At 42.0% G+C, this 27,791-nt stretch overlaps 1 protein-coding gene across 1 annotated transcript in view; it reads left to right on the forward strand.

The window, feature by feature from the left end:
- Nucleotides 1–13,972: 13,972 nt before the first annotated feature.
- The window catches only part of LOC128699444 (matrix metalloproteinase-25), a 516,333-nt gene continuing 502,514 nt past the window's right edge, over nt 13,973–27,791 (forward strand). Inside the window, exon 1 of the mRNA XM_053792195.2 lies at nt 13,973–14,720. Coding sequence (XP_053648170.1) covers nt 14,376–14,720 — 345 coding nt within the window. The 5' untranslated portion in view covers nt 13,973–14,375. The remainder of the gene's footprint in view (nt 14,721–27,791) is intronic.

Consider the following 27,791-nt stretch of genomic DNA (forward strand, 5'->3'; position numbering starts at 1 on the left):
ACTCTCCCAGCTGGCAGTACAGACTACTCTCCCAGCTGGCAGTACAGACTACTCTCCCAGCTGGCAGTACAGACTACTCTCCCAGCTGGCAGTACAGACTACTCTCCCAGCTGGCAGTACAGACTACTCTCCCAGCTGGCAGTACAGACTATTCTCCCAGCTGGCAGTACAGACTACTCTCCCAGCTGGCAGTACAAACTACTCTCCCAGCTGGCAGTACAGACTACTCTCCCAGCTGACAGTACAGACTACTCTCCCAGCTGGCAGTACAGACTATTCTCCCAGCTGGCAGTACAGACTACTCTCCCAGCTGGCAGTACAAACTACTCTCCCAGCTGGCAGTACAGACTACTCTCCCAGCTGACAGTACAGACTACTCTCCCAGCTGACAGTACAGACTACTCTCCCAGCTGACAGTACAGACTACTCTCCCAGCTGGCAGTACAAACTACTCTCCCAGCTGGCAGTACAGACTACTCTCCCAGCTGACAGTACAGACTACTCTCCCAGCTGACAGTACAGACTACTCTCCCAGCTGGCAGTACAAACTACTCTCCCAGCTGGCAGTACAGACTACTCTCCCAGCTGACAGTACAGACTACTCTCCCAGCTGGCAGTACAGACTATTCTACCAGCTGGCAGTACAGACTACTCTCCCAGCTGGCAGTACAAACTACTCTCCCAGCTGGCAGTACAGACTACTCTCCCAGCTGACAGTACAGACTACTCTCCCAGCTGACAGTACAGACTACTCTCCCAGCTGACAGTACAGACTACTCTCCCAGCTGGCAGTACAGACTACTCTCCCAGCTGACAAGTATCTGTTGAATAATAATCTAACTTGTAACTATGAAGTCAACTCCATGGATAGATATTTATCTACTTGGATAGTTTATAGGTCATCGACTCCTTACATTAAAATTTAAATTTTTCTGTAGGTTAATCTAATTCATGTGAATAAATAGACCTGTGTCATACATAATCAAAATTTACCAAAAAAAAAAAAATATATTTGAAGACAGTTTGGGTTGTCTGGTCGATTTGTATAAGTAGTGTCATCGTGGCTCTCATGGCTTTAAGTGACCTGACTATCATGGCTTTAAGTGACCTGACTATCATGGCTTTAAGTGACCTGACTATCATGGCTTTAAGTGACCTGACTATCATGGCTTTAAGTGACCTGACTATCATGGCTTTAAGTGACCTGACTATCATGGCTTTAAGTGACCTGACTATCATGGCTTTAAGTGACCTATCATGGCTTTAAGTGACCTGACTATCATGGCTTTAAGTGACCTGACTGTCATGACTTTAAGTGACCTGACTATCATGGCTTTAAGTGACCTGACTGTCATGGCTTTAAGTGACCTGACTATCATGACTTTAAGTGACCTGACTATCATGGCTTTAAGTGACCTGACTATCATGACTTTAAGTGACCTGACTATCATGACTTTAAGTGACCTGACTATCATGGCTTTAAGTGACCTGACTATCATGACTTTAAGTGACCTGACTATCATGGCTTTAAGTGACCTGACTATCATGACTTTAAGTGACCTGACTATCATGGCTTTAAGTGACCTGACTATCATGGCTTTAAGTGATCTGACTATCATGGCTTTAAGTGACCTGACTATCATGACTTTAAGTGATCTGACTATCATGGCTTTAAGTGATCTGACTATCATGGCTTTAAGTGACCTGACTATCATGACTTTAAGTGACCTGACTATCATGGCTTTAAGTGATCTGACTATCATGGCTTTAAGTGACCTGACTATCATGACTTTAAGTGACCTGACTATCATGGCTTTAAGTGATCTGACTATCATGGCTTTAAGTGACCTGACTATCATGGCTTTAAGTGATCTGACTATCATGGCTTTAAGTGATCTGACTATCATGACTTTAAGTGACCTGACTATCATGGCTTTAAGTGATCTGACTATCATGGCTTTAAGTGACCTGACTATCATGGTTTTAAGTGACCTGACTATCATGGCTTTAAGTGATCTGACTATCATGGCTTTAAGTGACCTGACTATCATGGCTTTAAGTGACCTGATTATCATGGCTTTAAGTGATCTATCATGGCTTTAAGTGACCTGACTATCATGGCTTTAAGTGACCTGACTATCATGGCTTTAAGTGACCTATCATGGTTTTAAGTAACCTGACTGTCATGGCTTTAAGTGACCTATCATGGCTTTAAGTGATCTGACTATCATGGCTTTAAGTGACCTATCATGGCTTTAAGTGACCTGACTATCATGGTTTTAAGTGCCCTGACTATTATGGCTTTAAGTGACCTGACTATCATGGCTTCAAGTGACCTGACTATCATGGCTTCAAGTGACCTGACTATCATGGCTTCAAGTGATCTGACTATCACAGCTTCCAGTGACCTGACTATCATGATCTGCTTGACTATCACATGGCTTCAAGTGTGACAAGTGATCTGACTATCACAGCTTCCAGTGACCTGACTATCATGGCTTCACGTGACCTGACTGTCATGGCTTCAAGTGACCTGACTATCATGGCTTCAAGTGACCTGACTATCATGGCTTCAAATGACCTATCATGACTTCAAGTGACCTGACTATCATGGTTTCAAGTGACCTGACTATCATGGCTTCCAGTGACCTGACTATCATGGCTTCCAGTGACCTGACTATCATGGCTTCCAGTGACCTGACCATGACTTCTTACTAAATTTCCACTGACTTGATCGTGAGCGAGTTAAAATTAACATATGACTGTTAACTTTCCATTACCAAGGCTACTAAAGTTACAAACTACAAGAATTGACGAAAGAATAAGATCTGGGAATAAGCATAACACCGAGCATATCACCAGAGGAACACATAAAACGTGCAGCAGCCTCTACAAGGCTAGTTAATCTCAAAACTGCCTTCGAGAAACTCAACACAGGATCTTTTAGGACTCTCCACGGAATGTACCGATAGTGTGCCCAGATTTGGAGCCTCCAAATGATTAAACCCGTCAGGAAACTTGAAAAGATGCAAAGAATTGCAATCAGACTTAGTCCTAGAACTGAGGGAATTTAAGAAAAAACGAAAGAAATTAAATCTGGCTACCCTGGAAGGAAGACTATGGGAAATTATTACGAAGTGCAAGCTACACACGGAATGATAGGACACATAATGATGGTCTTTGAAATACGAAGAATAGGTAGGTGACATGATGGAAGATCAACGCCAAGATGGGTCATAGGGTTGTTAGGAATATTCTTTCACTTATATCAGTAGGGAAGTGAAATGGAGAGAGAGAGTGGGGGCAAGATTGAAGGAATGGAAACAGGAGTGGACTGGATGCAGATGCGGAGTGGGGAGTAAGTGTGGAGGGGTGAGTGCAGGTGTAGAGTGGGGAGTAAGTGTGGAGGGGTGAGTGCAGGTGTAGAGTGGGGAGTAAGTGTGGAGGGGTGAGTGCAGGTGTAGAGTGGGGAGTAAGTGTGGAGGGGTGAGTGCAGGTGTGGAGTGGGGAGTAAGTGTGGAGGGGTGAGTGCAGGTGTGGAGTAAGTGTGGAGGGGTGAGTGCAGGTGTAGAGTGGGGAGTAAGTGTGGAGGGGTGAGTGCAGGTGTAGAGTGGGGAGTAAGTGTAGAGGGGTGAGTGCAGGTGTGGAGTGGGGAGTAAGTGTAGAGGGGTGAGTGCAGGTGTGGAGTGGGGAGTAAGTGTGGAGGGGTGAGTGCAGGTGTAGAGTGGGGAGTAAGTGTAGAGGGGTGAGTGCAGGTGTAGAGTGGGGAGTAAGTGTAGAGGGGTGAGTGCAGGTGTAGAGTGGGGAGTAAGTGTAGAGGGGTGAGTGCAGGTGTAGAGTGGGGAGTAAGTGTAGAGGGGTGAGTGCAGGTGTGGAGTGGGGAGTAAGTGTGGAGGGGTGAGTGCAGGTGTGGAGTGGGGAGTAAGTGTGAAGGGGTGAGTGCAGGTGTAGAGTGGGGAGTAAGTGTAGAGGGGTGAGTGCAGGTGTGGAGTGGGGAGTAAGTGTGGAGGGGTGAGTGCAGGTGTAGAGTGGGGAGTAAGTGTGGAGGGGTGAGTGCAGGTGTGGAGTGGGGAGTAAGTGTGGAGGGGTGAGTGCAGGTGTAGAGTGGGGAGTAAGTGTGGAGGGGTGAGTGCAGGCGTAGAGTGGGGAGTAAGTGTGGAGGGGTGAGTGCAGGTGTGGAGTGGGGAGTAAGTGTGGAGGGGTGAGTGCAGGTGTAGAGTGGGGAGTAAGTGTGGAGGGGTGAGTGCAGGTGTGGAGTGGGGAGTAAGTGTGGAGGGGTGAGTGCAGGTGTAGAGTGGGGAGTAAGTGTGGAGGGGTGAGTGCAGGTGTGGAGTGGGGAGTAAGTGTGGAGGGGTGAGTGCAGGTGTAGAGTGGGGAGTAAGTGTGGAGGGGTGAGTGCAGGCGTAGAGTGGGGAGTAAGTGTGGAGGGGTGAGTGCAGGTGTGGAGTGGGGAGTAAGTGTGGAGGGGTGAGTGCAGGTGTAGAGTGGGGAGTAAGTGTGGAGGGGTGAGTGCAGGTGTGGAGTGGGGAGTAAGTGTGGAGGGGTGAGTGCAGGTGTGGAGTGGGGAGTAAGTGTGGAGGGGTGAGTGCAGGTGTGGAGTGGGGAGTAAGTGTGGAGGGGTGAGTGCAGGTGTGGAGTGGGGAGTAAGTGTGGAGGGGTGAGTGCAGGTGTGGAGTAAGTGTGGAGGGGTGAGTGCAGGTGTAGAGTGGGGAGTAAGTGTGGAGGGGTGAGTGCAGGCGTAGAGTGGGGAGTAAGTGTGGAGGGGTGAGTGCAGGTGTAGAGTGGGGAGTAAGTGTGGAGGGGTGAGTGCAGGTGTAGAGTGGGGAGCAAGTGTGCAGATGTGGGGGCTGCTACTGGACGAACAGGTCTGGGATCCATCTCAGGCGCTGCAGTGGTATAAAAGCCAGTGAAAAGCTATTCCAACCTTCAATTAAAACTGGTTTGGTGAGGTAAGTACTGGAAGGTATGCTTCTCTGCTTGCCGTGTGTGTGTACTCACCTATTTGTGGCTGCAGGGGTCGATTCATAGCTCCTGGCCCAGCCTCTTCGCTGATCGCTACTAGGTCCACTCCCTGCTCCTTGAGCTTTATCGTATCTCTTCTTAAAGCTATGTATGGTACCTGCCTCCACTACATCACTCTCCATATTGTTCCACTTGCTGACGGCTCTGTGACTGAAGAAATACTTCCTAAGATCCATGTGGCTCATCTGAGTTTTCAACTTCCAGTTGTGACTCCTTGTTGCTGTCACATCTCTGAAACATCCTGTCCCTATCCACCCTGTCAATTTCTCTCAGTATTTTATATGTCGTTATCATGTCAACCCTATCCCTCCTGTCTTCCGGTGTCGTCAGGTTGAGTTCCCTTAACCTCTCTTCGTAGGACATACTCCTTAGCTCCGGGACTAATCTTGTTGCAAACCTTTGTATTTTATATTTCTTGACGTGCGCGCGCGCGTGTGTGTTAGGTTGGGTAAGGTTTGTCAGGAAACAGGACAAGTGTTTCCTGATGCGGGTCTTAGTCATATGATGACCCACAGCTGGAGCTTTTGGTCATCTGCCCGAGGCCTTCCACTGGCTTACTCGTCCACTCCTAAAAATAATATAGTTATAATTACAACTACTGTTATAAGCATGCGTGTATGTGTACTTACCTATATGCAGTTGCAGAAGTCGAGTCATAGCTCCTGGCCACGATCTTGAGAGACTATAATCTTCTCACTATTGTTTTGTGTCACCACGACTATGAGTAATGTCTCTTTGTATAATTTATAACGAATTTATATTATACAAGGAGATATCCCTCACACAAAGAGGTATCCCTCACACAAAGAGGTATCCCTCACACAAAGAGGTATCCCTCACACAAAGAGGTCTCCCTCACACAAAAAGGTATCCCTCACACAAAGAGGTATCCCTCACACAAAGAGGTATCCCTCACACAAAGAGGTCTCCCTCACACAAAAAGGTATCCCTCACACAAAGAGATATCCCTCACACAAAGAGGTATCCCTCACACAAAGAGGTCTCCCTCACACAAAAAGGTATCCCTCACACAAAGAGGTATCCCTCACACAAAGAGGTATCCCTCACACAAAGAAATATTTCTCACAGAGGTATCCCTCACACAAAGAAATATTTCTCACAGAGGTATCCCTCACACAAAGAAATATTTCTCACAGAGGTATCCCTCACACAAAGAAATATTCCTCACGGAGGTATCCCTCACACAAAGAAATATTCCTCACAGAGGTATCCCTCACACAAAGAAATATTCCTCACGGAGGTATCCCTCACACAAAGAAATATTCCTCACAGAGGTATCCCTCACACAAAGAAATATTCCTCACAGAGGTATCCCTCACACAAAGAAATATTCCTCACAGAGGTATCCCTCACACAAAGAAATATTCCTCACAGAGGTATCCCTCACACAAAGAAATATTCCTCACAGAGGTATCCCTCACACAAAGAAATATTCCTCACAGAGGTATCCCTCACACAAAGAAATATTCCTCACGGAGGTATCCCTCACACAAAGAAATATTCCTCACGGAGGTATCCCTCACACAAAGAAATATTCCTCACAGAGGTATCCCTCACACAAAGAAATATTCCTCACAGAGGTATCCCTCACACAAAGAAATATTCCTCACGGAGGTATCCCTCACACAAAGAAATATTCCTCACAGAGGTATCCCTCACACAAAGAAATATTCCTCACAGAGGTATCCCTCACACAAAGAAATATTCCTCACAGAGGTATCCCTCACACAAAGAAATATTCCTCACAGAGGTATCCCTCACACAAAGAAATATTCCTCACAGAGGTATCCCTCACACAAAGAAATATTCCTCACAGAGGTATCCCTCACACAAAGAAATATTCCTCACAGAGGTATCCCTCACACAAAGAAATATTCCTCACGGAGGTATCCCTCACACAAAGAAATATTCCTCACAGAGGTATCCCTCACACAAAGAAATATTCCTCACGGAGGTATCCCTCACACAAAGAAATATTCCTCACAGAGGTATCCCTCACACAAAGAAATATTCCTCACAGAGGTATCCCTCACACAAAGAAATATTCCTCACAGAGGTATCCCTCACACAAAGAAATATTCCTCACAGAGGTATCCCTCACATAAAGAAATATTCCTCACAGAGGTATCCCTCACACAAAGAAATATTCCTCACAGAGGTATCCCTCACACAAAGAAATATTCCTCACAGAGGTATCCCTCACACAAAGAAATATTCCTCACGGAGGTATCCCTCACACAAAGAAATATTCCTCACAGAGGTATCCCTCACACAAAGAAATATTCCTCACAGAGGTATCCCTCACACAAAGAAATATCCCTCACAGAGGTATCCCTCACACAAAGAAATATTCCTCACAGAGGTATCCCTCACACAAAGAAATATTCCTCACGGAGGTATCCCTCACACAAAGAAATATTCCTCACAGAGGTATCCCTCACACAAAGAAATATTCCTCACGGAGGTATCCCTCACACAAAGAAATATTCCTCACAGAGGTATCCCTCACACAAAGAAATATTCCTCACAGAGGTATCCCTCACACAAAGAAATATTCCTCACAGAGGTATCCCTCACACAAAGAAATATTCCTCACAGAGGTATCCCTCACACAAAGAAATATTCCTCACGGAGGTATCCCTCACACAAAGAAATATTCCTCACAGAGGTATCCCTCACACAAAGAAATATTCCTCACGGAGGTATCCCTCACACAAAGAAATATCCCTCACAGAGGTATCCCTCACACAAAGAAATATTCCTCACGGAGGTATCCCTCGCACAAAGAAATATTCCTCACGGAGGTATCCCTCACACAAAGAAATATTCCTCACGGAGGTATCCCTCACACAAAGAAATATTCCTCACAGAGGTATCCCTCACACAAAGAAATATCCCTCACAGAGGTATCCCTCACATAAAGAAATATTTCTCACGCAGAGGCATTCTTCAAAGAAATATCCATCACAGAGGTATCCCTCACACAGAGAAATATTCCTCACAGAGGTATCCCTCACACAAAGAAATATCCCTCACAGAGGTATCCCTCACACAAAGAAATATCCCTCACAGAGGTATCCCTCACAGAGGTATCCCTCACATAAAGAAATATTTCTCACGCAGAGGCATTCTTCAAAGAAATATCCCTCACAGAGGTATCCCTCACACAGAGAAATATTCCTCACATTAAACTATATATAAATCAACGTGTCAATTATTCCATATAAACTACCCAGTAATCAACCTCTGTCGCTGATACTAAGAATCTTGACACATTAGCTGGTGTACAGTGTCATATATAGACTTCATTCCGAATTATTATCCCGGTGGGTTAGTAACCCAGGGTAAACCAACACCATTGTGGCTTATTTCCACTGCAATTCTTTTGTTTGGTTCACACCGCGTCATCGCAGTTGTGAGCAGAGTGAGCTGACTACTGCCCTACGAGGTACCTAAAGGACACCTTATAAGCCTGTTGAAAATGGTATGAAATACCGAAAAGTTCATAAGTAAGACATATACAACAGTTGGGTATCTGTTGTTGAAACGTTTCGACTATACAGTAGGCTTCTTCAGTCAAATATAGAGGCAACAGGTATAGTGAAATGAAGATGTTGTAATCAGCCCATCAACCTTAGAGAAACAGTATTTGAGGTGGTCAGTCCCTCAGCCTGGAGAAGAGTTCAACTCCATGGAGCTTGACTTCATCAAATATTATTTCTTCAAGGTTGATGGACTGATTATACCATCTTTATTTCACTACTACACCAGCTGCCTCTGTATATGACTGAAGACGCTTACTGGGTAGACGAAACGTTTCAATAAGATACCCAACTGCTGCATGTATCTCTGAATCATCAACATACGAGCCTATTATCAGTATGTACACATATTTTGTGTACACGTTATAGCATCATCAGCACATGAATTTATAAACGTACATATGTTTGAGCATTTGTAGACACACGGCAGCAGACTGTGTGGGCAGACAGTGTGGGCAAACAAGTAGATGCAGCAGCAGACTGTGCAGACATGCAGACACAGCAGCAATGCGGACAGACAACCAGTGAAGATAAACAAGTGGATGTAGCAGCAGACAAGCAGACGCAGCAGCAGATATGTGGGCAGACAAGCAGACGCAGCAGTAGAGTGTGGGTAGGGCAGCAGACATGGTCAGGCAGTCAGGGTAACAAGCATAACAACTCGCACCATCAACTAACACCACTCACATTATCGCCACTATTAAAATCCTCCACATTTACCAAAATACACTTGACTGTTTTCAGATAATTGATTTACAGTGGTTCCAGTAAAAAGAACATGAAGGTATATTGGAAAGGGAGAAAAAAGAATTATGTATTATATATTATTATTATTATTATTATTATTATTATTATTATTATTATTATTATTATTATTATTATTATTATTATTATTATTATTACTGCACACTGAAAAAAAAAACAGAGGTTTAGTTAACCTGCTGGCAACCAGATATTTAGTACTCGTACAGCTAGTAACAAGATATGTACTCATATATACTCAACAATACATGTAAGTACTCATACAGTCAGCAACAAGACATGAAGTTCTCTTATATACCCAACAACAAGACATGTAAGTACTCATACAGTCAGCAACAAGACACGAAGTTCTCTTATATACCCAACAACAAGACATGTAAGTACTCATACAGTCAGCAACAAGACATGAAGTTCTCTTATATACCCAACAACAAGACATGTAAGTACTCATACAGTCAGCAACAAGACATGAAGTTCTCTTATATACCCAACAACAAGACATGTAAGTACTCATACAGTCAGCAACAAGACAGCTAAGTACTCTTATACTCAGCAACCAGACATTTAGTACTCGTTCAGCGAGTAATGGAAGACCTGTGTCAGCTAAAATCATTTACTACCAGCGGTATACAAAAAATAAAAACAGCCCGCTACGTAAACAGATGTCAAGGGTGAGACTTACCGAGGACGAAGGTACCGTAGGAACGGCGTGTCTCTTCCTGCCAACAAAAGACCACTCTTGTCCTGCAAACAGAAGACCACTGTTGTCCTGCAAACAGAAGACCACTGTTGTCCTGCCAACAGATCATTGTTGTCCTGCCAACAGAAGACTGTTGTCCTAAAAAAAAGTATACCATCTGTTGTCCTGCCAACAGACGAAGATTGTTGTCCTGAAGACGGTAAAAAACCGTTGCAGCTTTCTAATATAAGACCAAAGATTAACACAGCATTTTTCCTTCCAGCATCCAAGAAACAGAATCCTGAACACTAAGTCAGCGGACTTGCTCCGCCCTACTTCCAGACCGGGCCCTGGAGACTTACGGACGATGGCTAGTGATAGCCCCTTCTGTGTCTGGACATATAGCCACGTCTGGATTGCTGTATGTCATGTCTTTTTTTTTTTGTTCAGGTGTAGGTTTGTGTATGTCATGTTATGACTCTGTTTCTATGCCTTGTCTGGGTTTCGAGATCAATGTGTGTGTGTGTGTGTGTGTGTGTGTGTGTGTGTGTGTGTGTGTGTGTGTGTGTGTACTCACCTAGTTGAGGTTGCGGGGGTCGAGTCCGAGTTCCTGGCCCCGCCTCTTCACTGATCGCTACTAGGTCACTCTCCCTGAGCTGTGAGCTTTATCATACCTCTGCTTAAAGCTATGTATGGATCCTGCCTCCACTACATCGCTTCCCAAACTATTCCACTTACTGACTACTCTGTGGCTGAAGAAATACTTCCTAACATCCCTGTGATTCATCTGTGTCTTCAGCTTCCAACTGTGTCCCCTTGTTACTGTGTCCAATCTCTGGAACATCCTGTCTTTGTCCACCTTGTCAATTCCTCTCAGTATTTTGTATGTCGTTATCATGTCCCCCCTATCTCTCCTGTCCTCCAGTGTCGTCAGGTTTATTTCCCTTAACCTCTCCTCGTAGGACATACCTCTTAGCTCTGGGACTAGTCTTGTTGCAAACCTTTGCACTTTCTCTAGTTTCTTCACGTGCTTGGCTAGGTGTGGGTTCCAAACTGGTGCCGCATACTCCAATATGGGCCTAACATACACGTGCGTGCGTGTGTGTGTGTGTGTGTGTGTGTGTGTGTGTGTGTGTGCAAGATCATGTCTTTGTTTGTTGATGCTGTACAATAGATCCAAAAGGCCTAGTGGTTTTTACTTTTTCTCAGTGAAATCTCACACATAATTTACACTAAATATACGCTTAAGCTATGTGTATATACCTTGTACATGATCTATAAACACACTATATACACACATTGTGTACACACTGTTCTTGTAAATATAGACTAAGTAGTGATTTTTACTTCCTAGTGAAGAATAATGGGCATGATATGCATATATTGAGGTATATATAAACGCCTAATGTAGGAGGATCTGGTAGACAGTATTGTGTAATTAGTGTGGCACTATTATTATAGGGAATTATGAAGGATTTATTATAAGGCTTTATGGGGGTACTATTACAGTACGTTATAATGAAATGCTGTTGTTATTACGGATTATTATGGAGTACTTTTATTAAAGAACATTATGAAATATTATTACAGAATGTGATATTTTTATTATTATAGATTATGGTGAACTATTACAAGGAAATACGATGGTTTAGTGGGTAGCTAAAATTGCTACCAAAAAAGCGATATACGTACTATCTAGCGGAGTGATAAGAATTTCAGTGAAGGTCTTATGCTGTAAGAGCTTCACTGTAGTGTGGTAAGCTTATTAATTTGCATTTATTCCCATAATACACACCAAAAAATATTAAGAGTAACAAGACGCGTTTCATTAAGAGTAAAGTTCCCTGACCTTGGGTAGGACAGAGTAAGTATTGTCAAGTCAACCTTGTGGAGGGAACACATCGACTCCCCGCTACTTTACCAGGGATTTGAAGTTGTTTGCCTGGGCATTTTATCCTTGTCAAAGTTAAGTGATAACTCACATGGAGATAGAAATTTAGCAAACAGTGCTCGTCCACATGTTTTGACCTCCAGCTATTACAAAATTACACTTACGCTACAAGGCTTTGACTTATGTATTAGGATATCTTGGGTAAATGGTGTTTTGACTTTTATATACACATATACAATAAATAATATATATAATTTCGCCCGTTTGCGAATTGTTAAGCATTTCGAAATCTGCTACAAAATCTGAATGTGGCAGAGTTTGATGAAATAACTTATCACAAGCCCCGAGGCTTGTGATAAGTTACGGGGGCGTTGACCCCCGGAACTTCCTTCAGGTATACTCCTCTAGGTAAGCCTGGTCATGGACGTGGCCACGGGGGCGTTGACCCCCGGAACTTCCTTCAGGTATACTCCTCTAGGTAAGCCTGGTCTGGGGTTCGGCTGTGGCTCAAGCACTCTGTACTCTGATGCAGAGTATGCAGGCTCGAATCCTGCTATGGACTGAGAGATAATGTGGTTCGTACGCTGAGCTGCATGCAGCCAACAAGAACAGCCTTGATGATCAGATCCTAATCCATCAGGAGGCCCGGTGGGACAGGGTCCCCAAGGACTTTGACATTCAAAAACATCCTTAAGGAAGGTTACGTAGTACGATGCCTTCACTCTACTAATGCTCTCTGATGCATACAAAAAAGTGAATAGCCTTCATTTATTTAAACAAGGGAAGAACTAAGAATAAAAAAATAAGACCTTGATTAAATAAAATAATATAAATATTTCAAATAATAGACATTACTTAATGTGTTCAAACTGGTCTGTTTTTATACAGAAATTAATTTTTAGAAGATTCTTGTTTACTAGTTACCATCTTTCATTGTTTGAGAAATGTTAATAATTTTTTGGATAATAAACTGCTACCTATGGCTATAATTATATTAAACTGCCTTATTTTGAGTTGCAGTATTAAAAAACACTGTTTAAAACTTACAAATGAGTTAATCACAAATTAAATTTATCTTTGTTTATTCCTTCACAAGTGCTTAATGACAATGTATCACCAGTTGGATAAGTTATAGTGAAATGGTTGTGTCCCACGAAAAGCTTTTATGATTTATAGATGTGGTAGAAAAAAACCATACCCCCGGCTGGGATTGAACCCGCGGTCATAGAGTCTCAAAACTCCAGCCCGTAGATGTGGTTGGGTCTGGAGTCTCCATGTGGCCACTACCTGGCTGTCTCCCTCCTCCTGAGGTAACTCTCTTCACTGTATTCTTTTAGCGTTTATACTGTTTTAACTTATTATTTAACAATCTGTTTATATATTGTGTATCAGTGTAATGTTTTATATATATATCCTGATGATCGTGAATGGTCGTCGAAACGTTGAATTTTTATCAAAATTACGTTAAATCACGGGAAAGCGGAAGACAGTCATACAGCACCTGGAGTTTACCTGGAGTTTACCTGTGGGATAGGAGGAAATAGTTTAATGTGAAGAAAGGGGATATGGTTGTTTTATTTCACTGGATAAAGATATCTTCTCGTGTATTAAGGCATCTTCCTCTTTAAGTGTCAAGTTTGAAGGATAACTTTTGCTGCAACGTTCGTATTAACTTGAGGGATCTGGAGATGCATCACACCTTCAGGTATTTGAGGAAGATGTTAGTATACATACTTATCTGGGAATACATATGCCACCATTTGAGAAATATATTCGTAAGTTTATTGATCTAGAGATGCATATGACACCGTCAGACGTTTAAGGAAGATGTTTAAAGCCTCGCACGTGCATTGGTCATTCAAGCTGAAATATACTCTTACGCTAACATGAAGAATACTTCATTCCCTAAAACAGGTATGATGACAAACTTTCAGTGTATTTACAGTGAGAAAGACATCTTGAGTGTACAAGAGTGGACGGCTGCGACAGGTTTGTACGTACACGTGGTGAGGCGGTGTCTGGCAACAGTCTGGGAGTTGAGTGCTGGACTCCTCTAGTGACTCCACAGTGTCGCCTTGGTTGTCGAGGGGAGGGTGTACTGTGGTTCTCCTGTGCGAACACTAAGAGTGGTGGGCAGGTTACTCTCTCCACCAGGTCATGTTACTCTTACCATTGTCATCTCCGCTACCACTTGTCACTTAATGCTGCCCCTGTCATCCCCGGAATACACTCTTTTATCCTAGCATGAATAATATATCGTGTTGAATTTTGCACCCGCGTCTCCACTGTAGGAGACTATTTATTTGTGAATTCTGTATGTGCTTCTGGGGTACATAGTGAAGATGTCACATAGGGAGTGTGTGTGTGAGGTGTGTAGTGTAGAGTAGAGTAGCAGACGACCTGGTGGCACCCAGCCCGCCCTACTTCTGCTTCTTGTTATTCATTGATCAGTACTACCATGGAAGCTAGAAGTCCGAGAGGAAGCCTGGGGTGTGCGAGGAGTGGCAGCAGCAGTAGTGAGAAACACACACTGAGGAGGGTGCCAGTGCCAGACACACTATGCCACCCACCACACAACCAAAACAAACCCTCCAGCCTCAGTAGGGGCGTATACACCACGCGCAGGCAGCTGTCGACCTTATGTCCCCGGGAAGGGCTCCATGTACCGTCTATCCTCGTTCTGGTGACGGTGGTGACGAGCCTGCTAGTGCCAGGGGCATGGGGGCACCCTCTCGGTGCCAGTGGGCACGTCTGGCAGCCATGGGACTCCAGAGAGAAGAGAGAGATCATCAGTGATGACACAGTAGGTGCCATTGACCCCTTGTGTTCTCTTAATACCTACCACCAGTGCCTCGACACAGGTGCATTTTATAGTCATGAACAAATAATTCCTATGGAAATAAATCACTTTAACTTTTTGGGGGGAAGGGTTATCCTGCTGTATGACCCTTGCAGGTTTAACGCTTGGTTATGATTATAATTATTTGGATTAACCTAGTTTATACTATGTATGGCAATTGTACTTTGTATATAATGTACCTCAGTAAACCTACTAAGAGGTTACAACAGCTGTACAAATTACTATAAAATCTACACTGAAGGTGCGAGGGTACATTTTTTGTAATATACTGCTTAAGTACAAGTACATTTTGAACTTCTAACAATTAAACTGTATCCTTGAATAAATAATAAATACACAAAACGTCATTATATAATGCGTGTGATAACAGCTGGAGTGTTGCAATGTAACCTCTTTCACCTAGACTAAGTTGCCAGGATATATAATAATGCTACTTTCACTTTTTTTATGCAAATGAACAACACATCAGCAAGGGCTATCAACATTTACTTAAAGAATAAAGCCTGTTCACTGCATCATTGATGGCGATGCATTAATAAGGATTATAATGTAAATAAGCCAGACGTGGCTTTACTGGGTTATCTTGGGGTTGCTAACCCTTTGGGTTAACCAGAATGAAATCTTTAGTTTTCATTTTTAAATACCTTTGTATATGATTAACATGGATTACTGAAACGTATTGAACACTTGTCAGTGTTCAATAATAACCCAAATTGAGACGGAAACTCAGATTAATTGATCCGTGTATTTCGATCCCCTTCTGGAATCCTCTTCAGGAGCTAAAGAGGATCCCAGAAGGGGATGGAAATATACAGATTAATTAATCATCAGAATTTGTCTCCATGTGGGTTATTATTGAGCATGAGTAACGTGTTTTCCATAGTTACCTATTCACCTTGACATCTATAATGAAATTGTGTTCTTGCAATTGCATATGCAACAATACTATTATAGCTAATAATAATTAGTTTAATGACAGTGTTGCGTAGCGTGTTAGTCATGAAGACACACTAGGCAGGTTATCATAGTTAAGTGACAGGGCAGTATATTTACTCTTCTTTCCTCCTGTGTTATTATGCATCCCAGTGTTGGGAGAGTACAAATTGTTGAGTTTTATTTTGTCATGCAGATGTTATTAGAGCTTAAAACTTTCGTTTGCTTAAGCTTAAATTTCGTTACATTAAATCTGGAAATCGTGTACATTAATCGATTAAATTTAGTCATTTAGGTTATTATTGAATTTGGTAGTGCATAGGTGATTGGCATTTGCTTTATAAGTAATTAAGACTACCACAAAAATAAATCAAACACGGTAGTGACGCTTTGAAAGAATGATCGAATAGGTCTTAATTCAGAATATTGTCTGGATCATTAAAAAGCTCCATCCTGTCACTTCATCTCCATATTGTTTCATACTATGGAACAATGCTCTTCTCCAGACTGAACATAAGAACATAAGAACGAAGGAACACTGCAGAAGGCCCACTGGCCCATGCGAGGCAGGTCCAAGTCTCCTACCGGCTTAAGCCAATGCACCCAACCTAGTCAGGTCAGGTCACATTGACTTAAGGGAGGAACACGGCAACCGACCTGGTAGCACAAGCTATCAGGTCTAACTCACACCCACCCACATCCACTCATGTATTTATCCAACCTATTTTTAAAGCTACACAACGTTCTGGCCTCTATAACGGTACTTGGGAGTTTGTTCCACTCATCCACAACTCTATTACCAAACCAGTACTTTCCTATATCCTTCCTGAATCTGAATTTTTCCAACTTAAAACCATTGCTGCGAGTCCTGTCTAGGCTAGATATTTTCAGCACACTATTTACATCCCCTTTATTTATTCCTGTCTTCCATTTATACACCTCAATCATATCCCCCCTAATTCTACGTCTTTCTAGAGAGTGCAGATTCAGGGCCCTTAGTCTATCCTCATAGGGAAGGTTTCTGATACATGGGATCAACTTTGTCATCCTCCTTTGTACATTTTCCAGAGAATTTATATCCATTCTGTAATAAGGTGACCAAAACTGTGCAGCATAATCTAAATGAGGCCTAACCAAGGATGTATAGAGTTGAAGAACAACCTGAGGACTCCTATTATTTATGCTTCTTGATATGAAGCCAAGGATTCTATTAGCTTTATTGCGAACACTTATGCACTGTTGTCTTGGTTTCAGATTACTGCTAACCAGAACTCCTAAATCTTTTTCGCAATCCGTAATATTAAGATCTACATTATTTAGTTTATATGTGGCATGGTTATTGTCCTGTCCAACATTTAGAACTTTGCATTTGTCTATATTAAACTGCATCTGCCACTTCTCCGACCACTGCATCAGTCTATTCAAATCTTCCTGGAGTGCTCGAATGTCCTCGTCAGAATGAATTCGACGGCCTATTTTGGTGTCATCGGCAAACTTGTAATAAAGTTGGTAGAATTACCGACAATATGTAAAGTAAAAGGACACAAGTGCAACTAATGTGACATTTATTGTGGCAACGTTTCGCTCTCCAGGAGCTTTATCAAGCCATTACAAACAATACATGGACACAGAGGGTATATAAAGGCTCAGAGTGAGGTGAATACTAGTGAGGTACCATTTCGATGTTCACTAGTGGTAGTAGTAGTAGTAGTAGTAGTAGTAGTAGTGGTAGTGACAAAAGTAATACAATATGGTAGAGCAATTAATTCGTACATGAGTAAAAGGATATAAAAGCTATTACTTGGGTAACATAAAAATAGGTTGGACAAATATAGACTGGAATGAGGCAGGTTGTTTCAGTGTTCACTCTCTGTGCTTTGTGTAGTATAACAGGAGAGACTATGTGATGGCAGGGTTTACTGTTTTCAGGAGGATTCTTGCTAAGACTTCGGAGATGGTGAAGCTGCCGTTGTTTTGTTTAATTGTATTCGAAACAGCGATCAGTGCTGATTCAAGGCACTTGCGTGTGCGGAAATTAGTTTCTTTTATCACTAATTGGGCGTCTCTGAATTTCATAAGATGATTGGTGGAATTTCGGTGTTGTACACTAGCCGGAGTTCTTGCCAAACATCTTTCCTGCCTTCTGGGGACCATCAGCCCCGCTCATCTTAAACACTCAGGCGACCTTCTCAACCGCATCCGTAACCTCTCCATCCGTAACAAGAAACTAAGCAGTTTGGATGTGACTTCCCTCTTCACAAAAGTACCTACCAAAAAAGCCATCGAGGTTCTACGACGTAAAGTCAACCAGGACCTTAATCTTCCTTTACCTCCCGGAGATTTTGTTGACTTGATTGAACTCTGTGTTAACTTCAACTGTTTTTCCTTCAATAACAAGCTCTACAAACAAACCTACGGCATGGGAATGGGGTCCCCAATAAGTGCCGTCCTAGCCAACTTATACATGGAACACCTAGAGTCCGAACACTTCGCCAACATCATCCCTTCAAGCGTCACTTGGTTACGTTACGTGGACGATGTCCTCGTAATAACTCCAAAACGTTTTGATGTACGGGATCTTCAGGCAAGGCTCAACGCAGTTGAACCAGCGATTCAGTTTACACTAGAAGAAGAGTCCAATGACAAGCTACCTTTCCTCGACGTCCTCATTCACAAAGTAGACAACAACCTAAGATTTCAAGTTTATCGGAAACCCACCAATAAAAATGATCTCACACACTTCTATTCCAGTCAAGATACCAAGACCAAAAGAGGCATCATCATCGGGTTTTTCCTAAGAGCATACCGAATTTGTAGTCCTGAGTTTCTTGACGAGGAATGTACTTACATTCACCAAACATTCACTGAGTTACAATTTCCTTCTTTTTTCATCAAAGACTGCAAGAAAAGAGCTCTTCAGATCATCAATTCTCCACGCATCAACACCGCTCCCAACAAAGTCATAATTCTTCCCAACAGCCAGGTTGCACTAAACGTCTCAAAAGTACTTTCACAAGCTAACACCAGAGTCGCCATCGCTTCTACCACTTCAATAAAAGATCTAACCAGGACAAAACCCAAGCACCACGAACCAGTCAATGCAGGAGTTTACACTATACCCTGTGGAGGCTGTGACAAGATCTACGTAGGTGAAACAGCAAGAAACCTCGACACCCGCCTCAATGAACACATATACGCATGTAGGAACGACAACTTAAACAACGCCTGTGTACAACACCGAAATTCCACCAATCATCTTATGAAATTCAGAGACGCCCAATTAGTGATAAAAGAAACTAATTTCCGCACACGCAAGTGCCTTGAATCAGCACTGATCGCTGTTTCGAATACAATTAAACAAAACAACGGCAGCTTCACCATCTCCGAAGTCTTAGCAAGAATCCTCCTGAAAACAGTAAACCCTGCCATCACATAGTCTCTCCTGTTATACTACACAAAGCACAGAGAGTGAACACTGAAACAACCTGCCTCATTCCAGTCTATATTTGTCCAACCTATTTTTATGTTACCCAAGTAATAGCTTTTATATCCTTTTACTCATGTACGAATTAATTGCTCTACCATATTGTATTACTTTTGTCACTACCACTACTACTACTACTACTACTACTACTACTACCACTAGTGAACATCGAAATGGTACCTCACTAGTATTCACCTCACTCTGAGCCTTTATATACCCTCTGTGTCCATGTATTGTTTGTAATGGCTTGATAAAGCTCCTGGAGAGCGAAACGTTGCCACAATAAATGTCACATTAGTTGCACTTGTGTCCTTTTACTTTACATCGGCAAACTTGCCGATGTCGCTCTTTATGCCCTCATCTATGTCGTTTATGTAGATTGTGAACAGCAGGGGGCCCAACACTGACCCCTGTGGAACACCGCTCGTGACACTTCCCCACTCTGATTTCTCCCCATTTATGCAAACTCTCTGCTGCCTATTTGTCAACCATGCCTCTATCCAGGAAAAAATTTCTCCTCCTATTCCATGTGCTTTAATTTTCCTCAATAGTCTCTGATGTGGGACCCTGTCAAAAGCCTTACTGAAGTCCATATACACAATATCATATTCATTACCATGATCTACCTCCTCAAATACCTTAGTGAAAAAAGTTAATAAATTCGTAAGGCAGGAACGCCCCTTTGTAAAACCATGCTGAGATTCGTTGATTAATTTATGCTTTTCAAGGTGGCTACGAACTGCCTCGGCAATTATTGATTCCATAAATTTTCCCACTATGGAGGTTAGGCTTATTGGTCTATAGTTCGAAGCTAAGGACCTGTCACCTGTTTTGAAAATAGGTATCACATTTGCCATTTTCCACTTATCTGGCACCATGCCAGTTTGTAGTGATATGTTGAAAAGATTAGCCAAAGGTGTGCTAAGCTCCTCTTTACATTCCTTTAGAACCCTTGCATACAGTTCATCAGGGCCTGGGGATTTGTTAGGTTTTAATTTATCTATTTGCCTAAGGACCATGTCACTTGTGACCCTAATAGTACACAGTTTATTATCGTCCTGTTCTACATAATTTATCATTACTGGAATATCGCTGGTATCCTCCTGTGTAAAAACTGAGAGGAAGTATGTGTTAAAAATTCTACACATTTCCTTATCACTGTCAGTGAGCTGACCCGAGGAACTTTTGAGTGGGCCTATCTTGTCCCTGATCTTACTTCTGTATACCTGAAAGAATCCTTTTGGGTTAGTCTTCGATTCTCTTGCAACTTTAACCTCAAAACTTTAAGGGTGATGGACTGATTACATCGTCTTCAAGTATCTTCTGCTTCTATCAACTTTTCTGTACTTGACTGAAGAAGCCTACTGTGTAGGCGAAACGTTTCATAATAAAGATACCTAACTGTTGCATATGTGTCTTGTTAGGTAAGACACATATGCAACAGTTAGGTATCTTTATTTTGAAACGTTTCGCCTACACAGTAGGCTTCTTCAGTCGAGTACAGACTGAGGGACTGACCACCTCAAAACTTTAAGGGTGATGGACTGATTACATCGTCTTCAAGTATCTTCTGCTTCTATCAACTTTTCTGTACTCGACTGAAGAAGCCTACTGTGTAGGCGAAACGTTTCAAAATAAAGATACCTAACTGTTGCATATGTGTCTTACCTAACAATCTGTCGGTATTTTATACCATTTTAATGTTCATATGTGTCTTACCTAACAACATAAGAAAGAAAGAACACTGAAGCAGGCCTACTGGCCCATGCGAGGCCACCCCATATCCATCCTCTAAATGATGTCCTTTGTCTTTTACATAAGATGAAAAGCCTTGGTTATCACATCTTGAGTGATATTTTTCAGGGGGGGGGAGATAACCCACCGAAAGACCTTGGTTATTGCATCATATTAGCTGATACTTATTTTTCGGGGGGGGGGGGTAATAAACCAGTGGAAGGCCTTGGTCAGATGACCAAAGCCTCACCAAGCGGGTATCACATGACTCAGACCCGTGTCAAGAGAAATTTAACCGTTTCTTGTAACAAATAAAATAGCACCACCAGCTCATGCATAATTCACAGTGAATTTGTAGTCAGGAAAGGACTGTTGTGTGGCCTTATCCTCCTCGAGGAGGCCCCTTGATGCCTTTGAGGGGCTCTTGATGCAAGGAATTGAACCTGTCCTCCTTTTCCTTGGATCAAACCTTATTGCCTCCTCTTCCCCCAGGCGCTGTAATGTTTTACTTTGAGAATTAAATGTGTAATCTATTAATTCATGTAAGCTTTATCTGTCAACCATACTAGCGATTTTTTTGAACTGAAATATTTTCATAAGAAGAAACACTGCAGTAGGCCTATTGGCCCATGCGAGGCAGGTCCTATTCTCCCACAAGCCAATGCCTTGACCTAGTCAGGTCAGTCACATTCACTTAGTGTATATAAATTTAGCTTTTCATATGCCTTTGTTGCGAATTGGAGCATTTAGAAATATTTAAATAACACTATTTACCCTGTCTCTATGATCCATGAAAGTTTGGCCATTGATTTAGAATTTAATAATAATTCAGCCTTGGCCTAGCCACCTAGAAAAAATAAGGGGCAACAGGCACCGTACTTCAAATATATTATTTTCAGATACGTATTGACTTTGACCTTGTCACTAACATATAACTTTGTGAAGATGAAGAATATTTTTAATTATTGACCCTGGAGGGTTGTAACCCAGGGATAAACCACCCAAGAAAGCCAAACAGTGAGGCATATTTCCATTGGGGTAAATCGGTCCTCTTCAGGATGCCATCCACAGCAGTCTGCTAGCACCCAACAGGACATCTTATAACTTTTTTTTTTTTTTAAGCGGTCGCCAGAAAACGCAAGCACTCGAAGTTAATAATGCGCCTCTTGTGGCCAAATACGTCTCGCCTTTCCCCATGCCCCTATTCACCCCGCCCCCCTTCCCGTATTGAACCGGTCCTTGATTTGTAATCCAAAAGCCCTACCACTGAACTGCTAAGTAAGTTTATTTAGGTACAGGTACACATAAATACAGTTACTTAAGTTATCATACATAGTTACATATCTCTCGGTACACAGCAGGATTCGAACCTGCACGCTGTATCAGAGTACTGTGTCACGCTTTGGTGCGGAGTGTGCAGATTCGAATCCTGCTGTGGGCTGAGGGATTGTTAAAATTTCGCCCGTCTGCGAATTGTTAAGCAGAGTATCATATACATAAATTACCTAGGATAACCAAAAAAAGTCACTTATTTCCATTGGTCTTACGATGAGCAAAGCATCATATACAGAGAAAGATAAGCTGCAAAACAAACTGTTTATTGGGACAAAGTTCCACATAGCGAAACTCCACCTAAAAGCTTGTCAAAGTAATGCCTTGGTCTACATACCTGCAATACGCCATTTTATCCAGGGCATCGCATGTTTAGAAGAGCTTGTACAGTCTTTTATCATTATTAACGCAGTCCAAGCGAGTAGCATGTATGTAGTCGGCATACTCTCTGTGGATAATGAGACCACCTGGAATGTGTCGGTAACTGAATATGGAAGTGTGTTGATGACCAGTGTCTTGGCGTGTGCCTGGGTATTTACCCGTATGTCTGTATTCTGTTGTTTGTCATAACTACATCTATTTTTATTCGAACTTCGGAAATGTTACTGTTTTGTGTTATTCTAGGTTAAATTTATATAATTTATCTCTAAATGTATGTTTCTAACAATTTTGCGTTTCACATCATTGTATAACCATATTAGTAATAATGTTAGCAGTACCGACATAATGTTAGGTAATTGGACACAGATGCAGCTAATGTGACATTTTATTGTAACGTTTCGCTCTCCTGGAGCCTTGTCAAGTTTCGCTCCTGGAGAGCGAAACGTTGCCACAATAAAATGTTACATTAGTTTCAAAATGTGTTCATTTACATAACTGCATAATAGTCTAAAATCATATATGAACTTAAATGTATAACGACACATATAGATCATATGGGGAACTTTTTGTTAGGAAACGTTTCGCTCACCAGGAGCTTCTCTTGTATGTTGAAGAAGCTCTGTGAGAGGTGACCTCCGGAAGAGACCACAGGTGAACTAGAGGCTACTGGTATAAGTTGTATCTTTTATTCATTTGTCGGTACTAGTTACCCACTGTGATTTCAACCTGACTAAAGCGAGAGCTATATTATTTTATTATCCTGTAGGATTATACAGCGCTTGTGTGGGATGTGGAAGGTATTCAGGTTTAATTCAGTGAACTGGAGCACAGATCCAATTCCCTAGATCAAGAGCCCCTCACCAGCATCAAGGAACCTTCCTTGAGATGAAGCGAGAGCTTTAAAAGATACTGGAAGGCTTGGTCTCAAATGTGCACTCTACCATAACGTACCGGAGTGAGAGATGTGGGAGGAAATGTATAATAAATGGAAAAGCAGGGATGCAATGGGGACAGAAAGAATTGTTAACATCCGCAGGCCTCTACTTTTCAACCTGCTACCTGCTATTAGAAACAAGTGTGGGAAGCATTCAAGATGGAACTGGATCACTGCCTCAGCGGTGTGACAAGTCAACCATACTTTCAAGGATATGTGGGCCAGCGAGCCGCCAACACCAACAGCCTAGTTGACCAAGCAATCAACAGGGAGGCCTGATCCCAGGCCGGGCCGCGAGAGTAGCTCTTGAAACAGGTCACAGGTAAATCACGGGTTAACACTTCAGTCTCGTCCTTAGATCTGTACTCTTGGCTGCCCATCTGGTCTAGTAAACTGTTTTATTTGCAGCCCGCATTCCCGCATCTCCACAGTAACCACGTTGATCGAGGGCAATTTCAAGTGTCACATAAATTTCCATCATTACATGACCATGGAACTGGAGTTGACAGTTTGAGTTCTTGGTGACATAAGGCTTTCAGAGTGACGGACTTCGGATGTTTTTATAGATCTGAGTACTTTACCTTGAAGCTCAGCCTCCAAGGCAAACGTCGAATATTTTACTTCTAATCAAAACCGTCTGTAAAGAAACTACGACAGTAAAATGTGAACTTGATGTTTTATTTCATGCTTTCTCAGCCCACCCCTCAAGGAAGGTTCCTTGATGTTGGTGAGGGGCTCTTGATTTAGGGAATTAGATCTGTGCTCCAGTTCCCCGAATTAAGCCTGAATGCTTTCCACATCCCCCCCCAGGCGCTGTATAATCCTCCGGGTTTAGCGCTTCCCCCTTGATTATAATAATAATAATTTCTCAGCCCATCTCAGTTTTCTCAACTGGTCACCGTTTTCTGTTCGCTCTGCAAAAACATCGTCTAGTCCTTTTTTCGAATTCAGCGTCTAATTTGATTATATTATTTTTAGTCTTTTTTTTTGCAATACATGTGTTGGTATTATTGTATGTTTTAATTGGTTAAATTTGATTGATATCTTAAGCAAACCTGACTTAAATTTGCATCAGTTGTATCATATACAGAAATACAGATTATTATTGTGTATTGTGTACAGATTATGTAATATTATTAACCCTAGCAATGGACAGGATTGGACCGGAAGCAAGATAGTCTGAAATTCAAGTTACCAAGCCAAACAACGCTTCTTAACTTTAGAATAGCCTTGCCACTGGTGGATTCTTACTCTTTCCCGAGTTATTTATAATAGTGTTATTATGTTTTTTCTCCGAGTCGTGGATTAAGGATTAGGACAGACTGATTCCCCCCACCCCTCTCGAGTTTTTCTTAGCGTGAGAAAGATAGGGAACAAACTTATCAAAGGTAATTCTTTAACGTGTATGTTGTAGTTTTAGTGAGTAGAGACTGGGATCTGGCGTCGCTAGTTGTCTGCATTACTACCGGCAGTTTGTTGAGCTCATTTACATGGAGATTTGCCCCGGCGGTCTGAAAATAGATGGGAACACTATTTATCACTCCTAGTTTGAATAAAGCACATTACTTTAAAGAGTTGCCAGCTAATTTATTGCAAAATCGTGGACTCGTGAAACTTTGATTAATAACGCAGCCATTATTGGTAGGGGAAAGGAAGTCGTATCCCATCCCCACCTAACTCGCCAATGGGACCCAACATGACTATTTTTGTGAAAAGTTTCTGCATAAAGTTTAGTCCTGTACATAATTTTTTTGCTATCTAAAAAGGTATCTTTGTATCTTCTTTGCTCTCTTTTCCTCCTAGGCGTCTGCGACAATCCTTTGTTTGTTTGTTTTTTTAAATAGAGTGGGAGGCTTTTAGTTCTGTTAGTAAGTGTATTTAGGTACAGGTACACATAAGTACAATTATCATACCTAGTAACGTGTGCTGATTACCTAGGATAGCCCCAAAAAAGTCAGAAACTTTATTTTCCAGTGGATGCTTAACCATTGGTATATAGCATCGGTAAACTGCCTCTTTCTTACTCATTAAGCGGGTTATCAGGAGACATTTACCTGTTCCCTGACGAATGAATACCAACACCTTAGCCAATAAGGGATCTCTAAACGCCTATTTTGCCCTTTCTGAACCATTAATAAAAGTGACTTCTTTAATGGTTAAACAAGTTTTACATTAGGGTAGCTGACGGCTCGGTGGTAGCACCAGCTCACAATTGAAGTACCTGAGCTCATTGCTGGGGCGGGTGACACTTGGCATATTTTCTTACATCTCTTGCCCTTGGTAAGGTATTAGCCAAGTGTTGTGGGTAGCTTTCTCAAGGGGAGGGGTAGTACTTTTAGTTAGGACTAAGCTTTGAAATGAGTTCGGATGACGGCTTTTAGCCTGTAAATTAAAGATTCAAATAAAAATATACTTCAGTATCCAAGGTAAGTCTTAATGAACGACCATCATTGAAAAAACAGAAGAATGGATGGAAACTCGAACCGTGGCCCATGCATATAGCAAGCCCAACGCTGTAACCACTCAGCCACGGAACTAATTGTAAGCTCCGTGGATGAGTGGCTAGTGTTGGTCTTGTATGCATGGACTATGGTTAGTCTCCGTCCATTCTTCTGTCTGTTCACTGACTGTCGCTCATTACGACTTGACTGTATGGATTATACTTCAGTATGCTGAAAATAATGAACTTCGCTACCATAACACTATCAATTTAGAAACTTAAGACAAAAACAGCCTTGTTAATCAGTGATGCAGACACAAAACTAGTGTATCAAAGATTGTAACGCCTCATTCTTATTAGATTTATGGGGAAGCGCCTGAAGAATGGGAGGTAATCAGGGTTGATTCAGGGAAGGATAGCTTCAAATCCTTGGATCATAAACCCAACTTCGTCATCATCAAGGAACCCCCTGGGTTTAGCTCTTAGTTTTGATTGTAATAATAAAGAACTCCCTTAAAGGAAGACTGCAACTCAGCCTGAGATATATCTTGTAACAGAAAATGACAGTGAATGATAAATCTTTAGATCATTAGTATGTTTATTAACCAAACAACGTCACTTAGTAACTAAACAGTACAACATAACTGACGGTTGTGGTAGGTAATTTCATCAACACATGGTTAATGTTCTTTAAGAAGTGCTTCTCGCTAGCGCCAAAAGTGAATGGTAGTGAGAGAGAGAGAGAGAGAGAGAGCAAGTGGAGCCTAACTTAACATTCCCTTCCGTAAGGAGATGTTGAGGCAGAGCCAAGTGCTAACCTAGTGAACACAGTCACCCCTTCCTCGCCGCCTCTCCGCCTTCCTATACACTAATGCATATCTTCCTACCGATCCGCGATTCGTGGAGGAAACTTTTGACGTTTTGACTCGTCCTTGATAATGGAGCAGGATGGACGGAAACAACGTAAGAACAGACAACACTGCAGCATGTCTACTGGCCCATGCTAGGCAGGTCTAACTCGCACTTCACATCCATCCATGCATCTGTCTAGCCTATATTTAAAGCTACTCAAAGGTCTTCAATGACGGTACCTGGGAGTTTGTTCCATTCATCTACAACTCTATTGCCAAACCAGTACTTCCCAATATCCTTTCTAAATCTAAATTTCTCTAACTTTATTCCACTGCTCCGAGTCCTGTCTTGATTAGATACTTTCAGCACGCTATTTATATTACCCTTATTTATTCTTATTTTCCGTTTATTACTTCAGTTAAATCCCCCCTTATTCTACGGCTTTCCAGAGAGTGCAAGTTCAATGCCGCATTCAGCCTATTTTTCGTAGGAAAGGATTCAAATACATGGCACCAACTTCGTCATCCTTCTCTGTATATTTTCCAGCGCATGTACGTTCAACCTGTAATAATGGAGACCAGACATGAGCAGCATAATTCAAATGAGGTCTAACCAGAAGTATATAAAGTTGAGATATTTATACTTCTTGATATGAAGCCAAGAATTCCATTAGCCTTATTGCCAACTTTTATGCACTGCTGTCTTGGCTTTAAATTTCTGCTAACCAGAATTCCTACACCCCTTTTCGCATTCTTTTTGACTAAGATCTACATTATTTAGCTTATAGGTTCCATAGGATTGTCTGCATTGAACTGCATCTTATACTTTCTGATCTAGCAGTGTATTTTTGACTGAACGTGTTAAATATCCAGGTTATAATGTTTCCACATTACCTACTGTATACATGAGCAACAGGAGGAGCAG

This window comes from Cherax quadricarinatus, chromosome 61, assembly GCF_038502225.1.
Source record: "Cherax quadricarinatus isolate ZL_2023a chromosome 61, ASM3850222v1, whole genome shotgun sequence".
In the NCBI taxonomy this organism is placed as follows: domain Eukaryota; kingdom Metazoa; phylum Arthropoda; class Malacostraca; order Decapoda; family Parastacidae; genus Cherax; species Cherax quadricarinatus.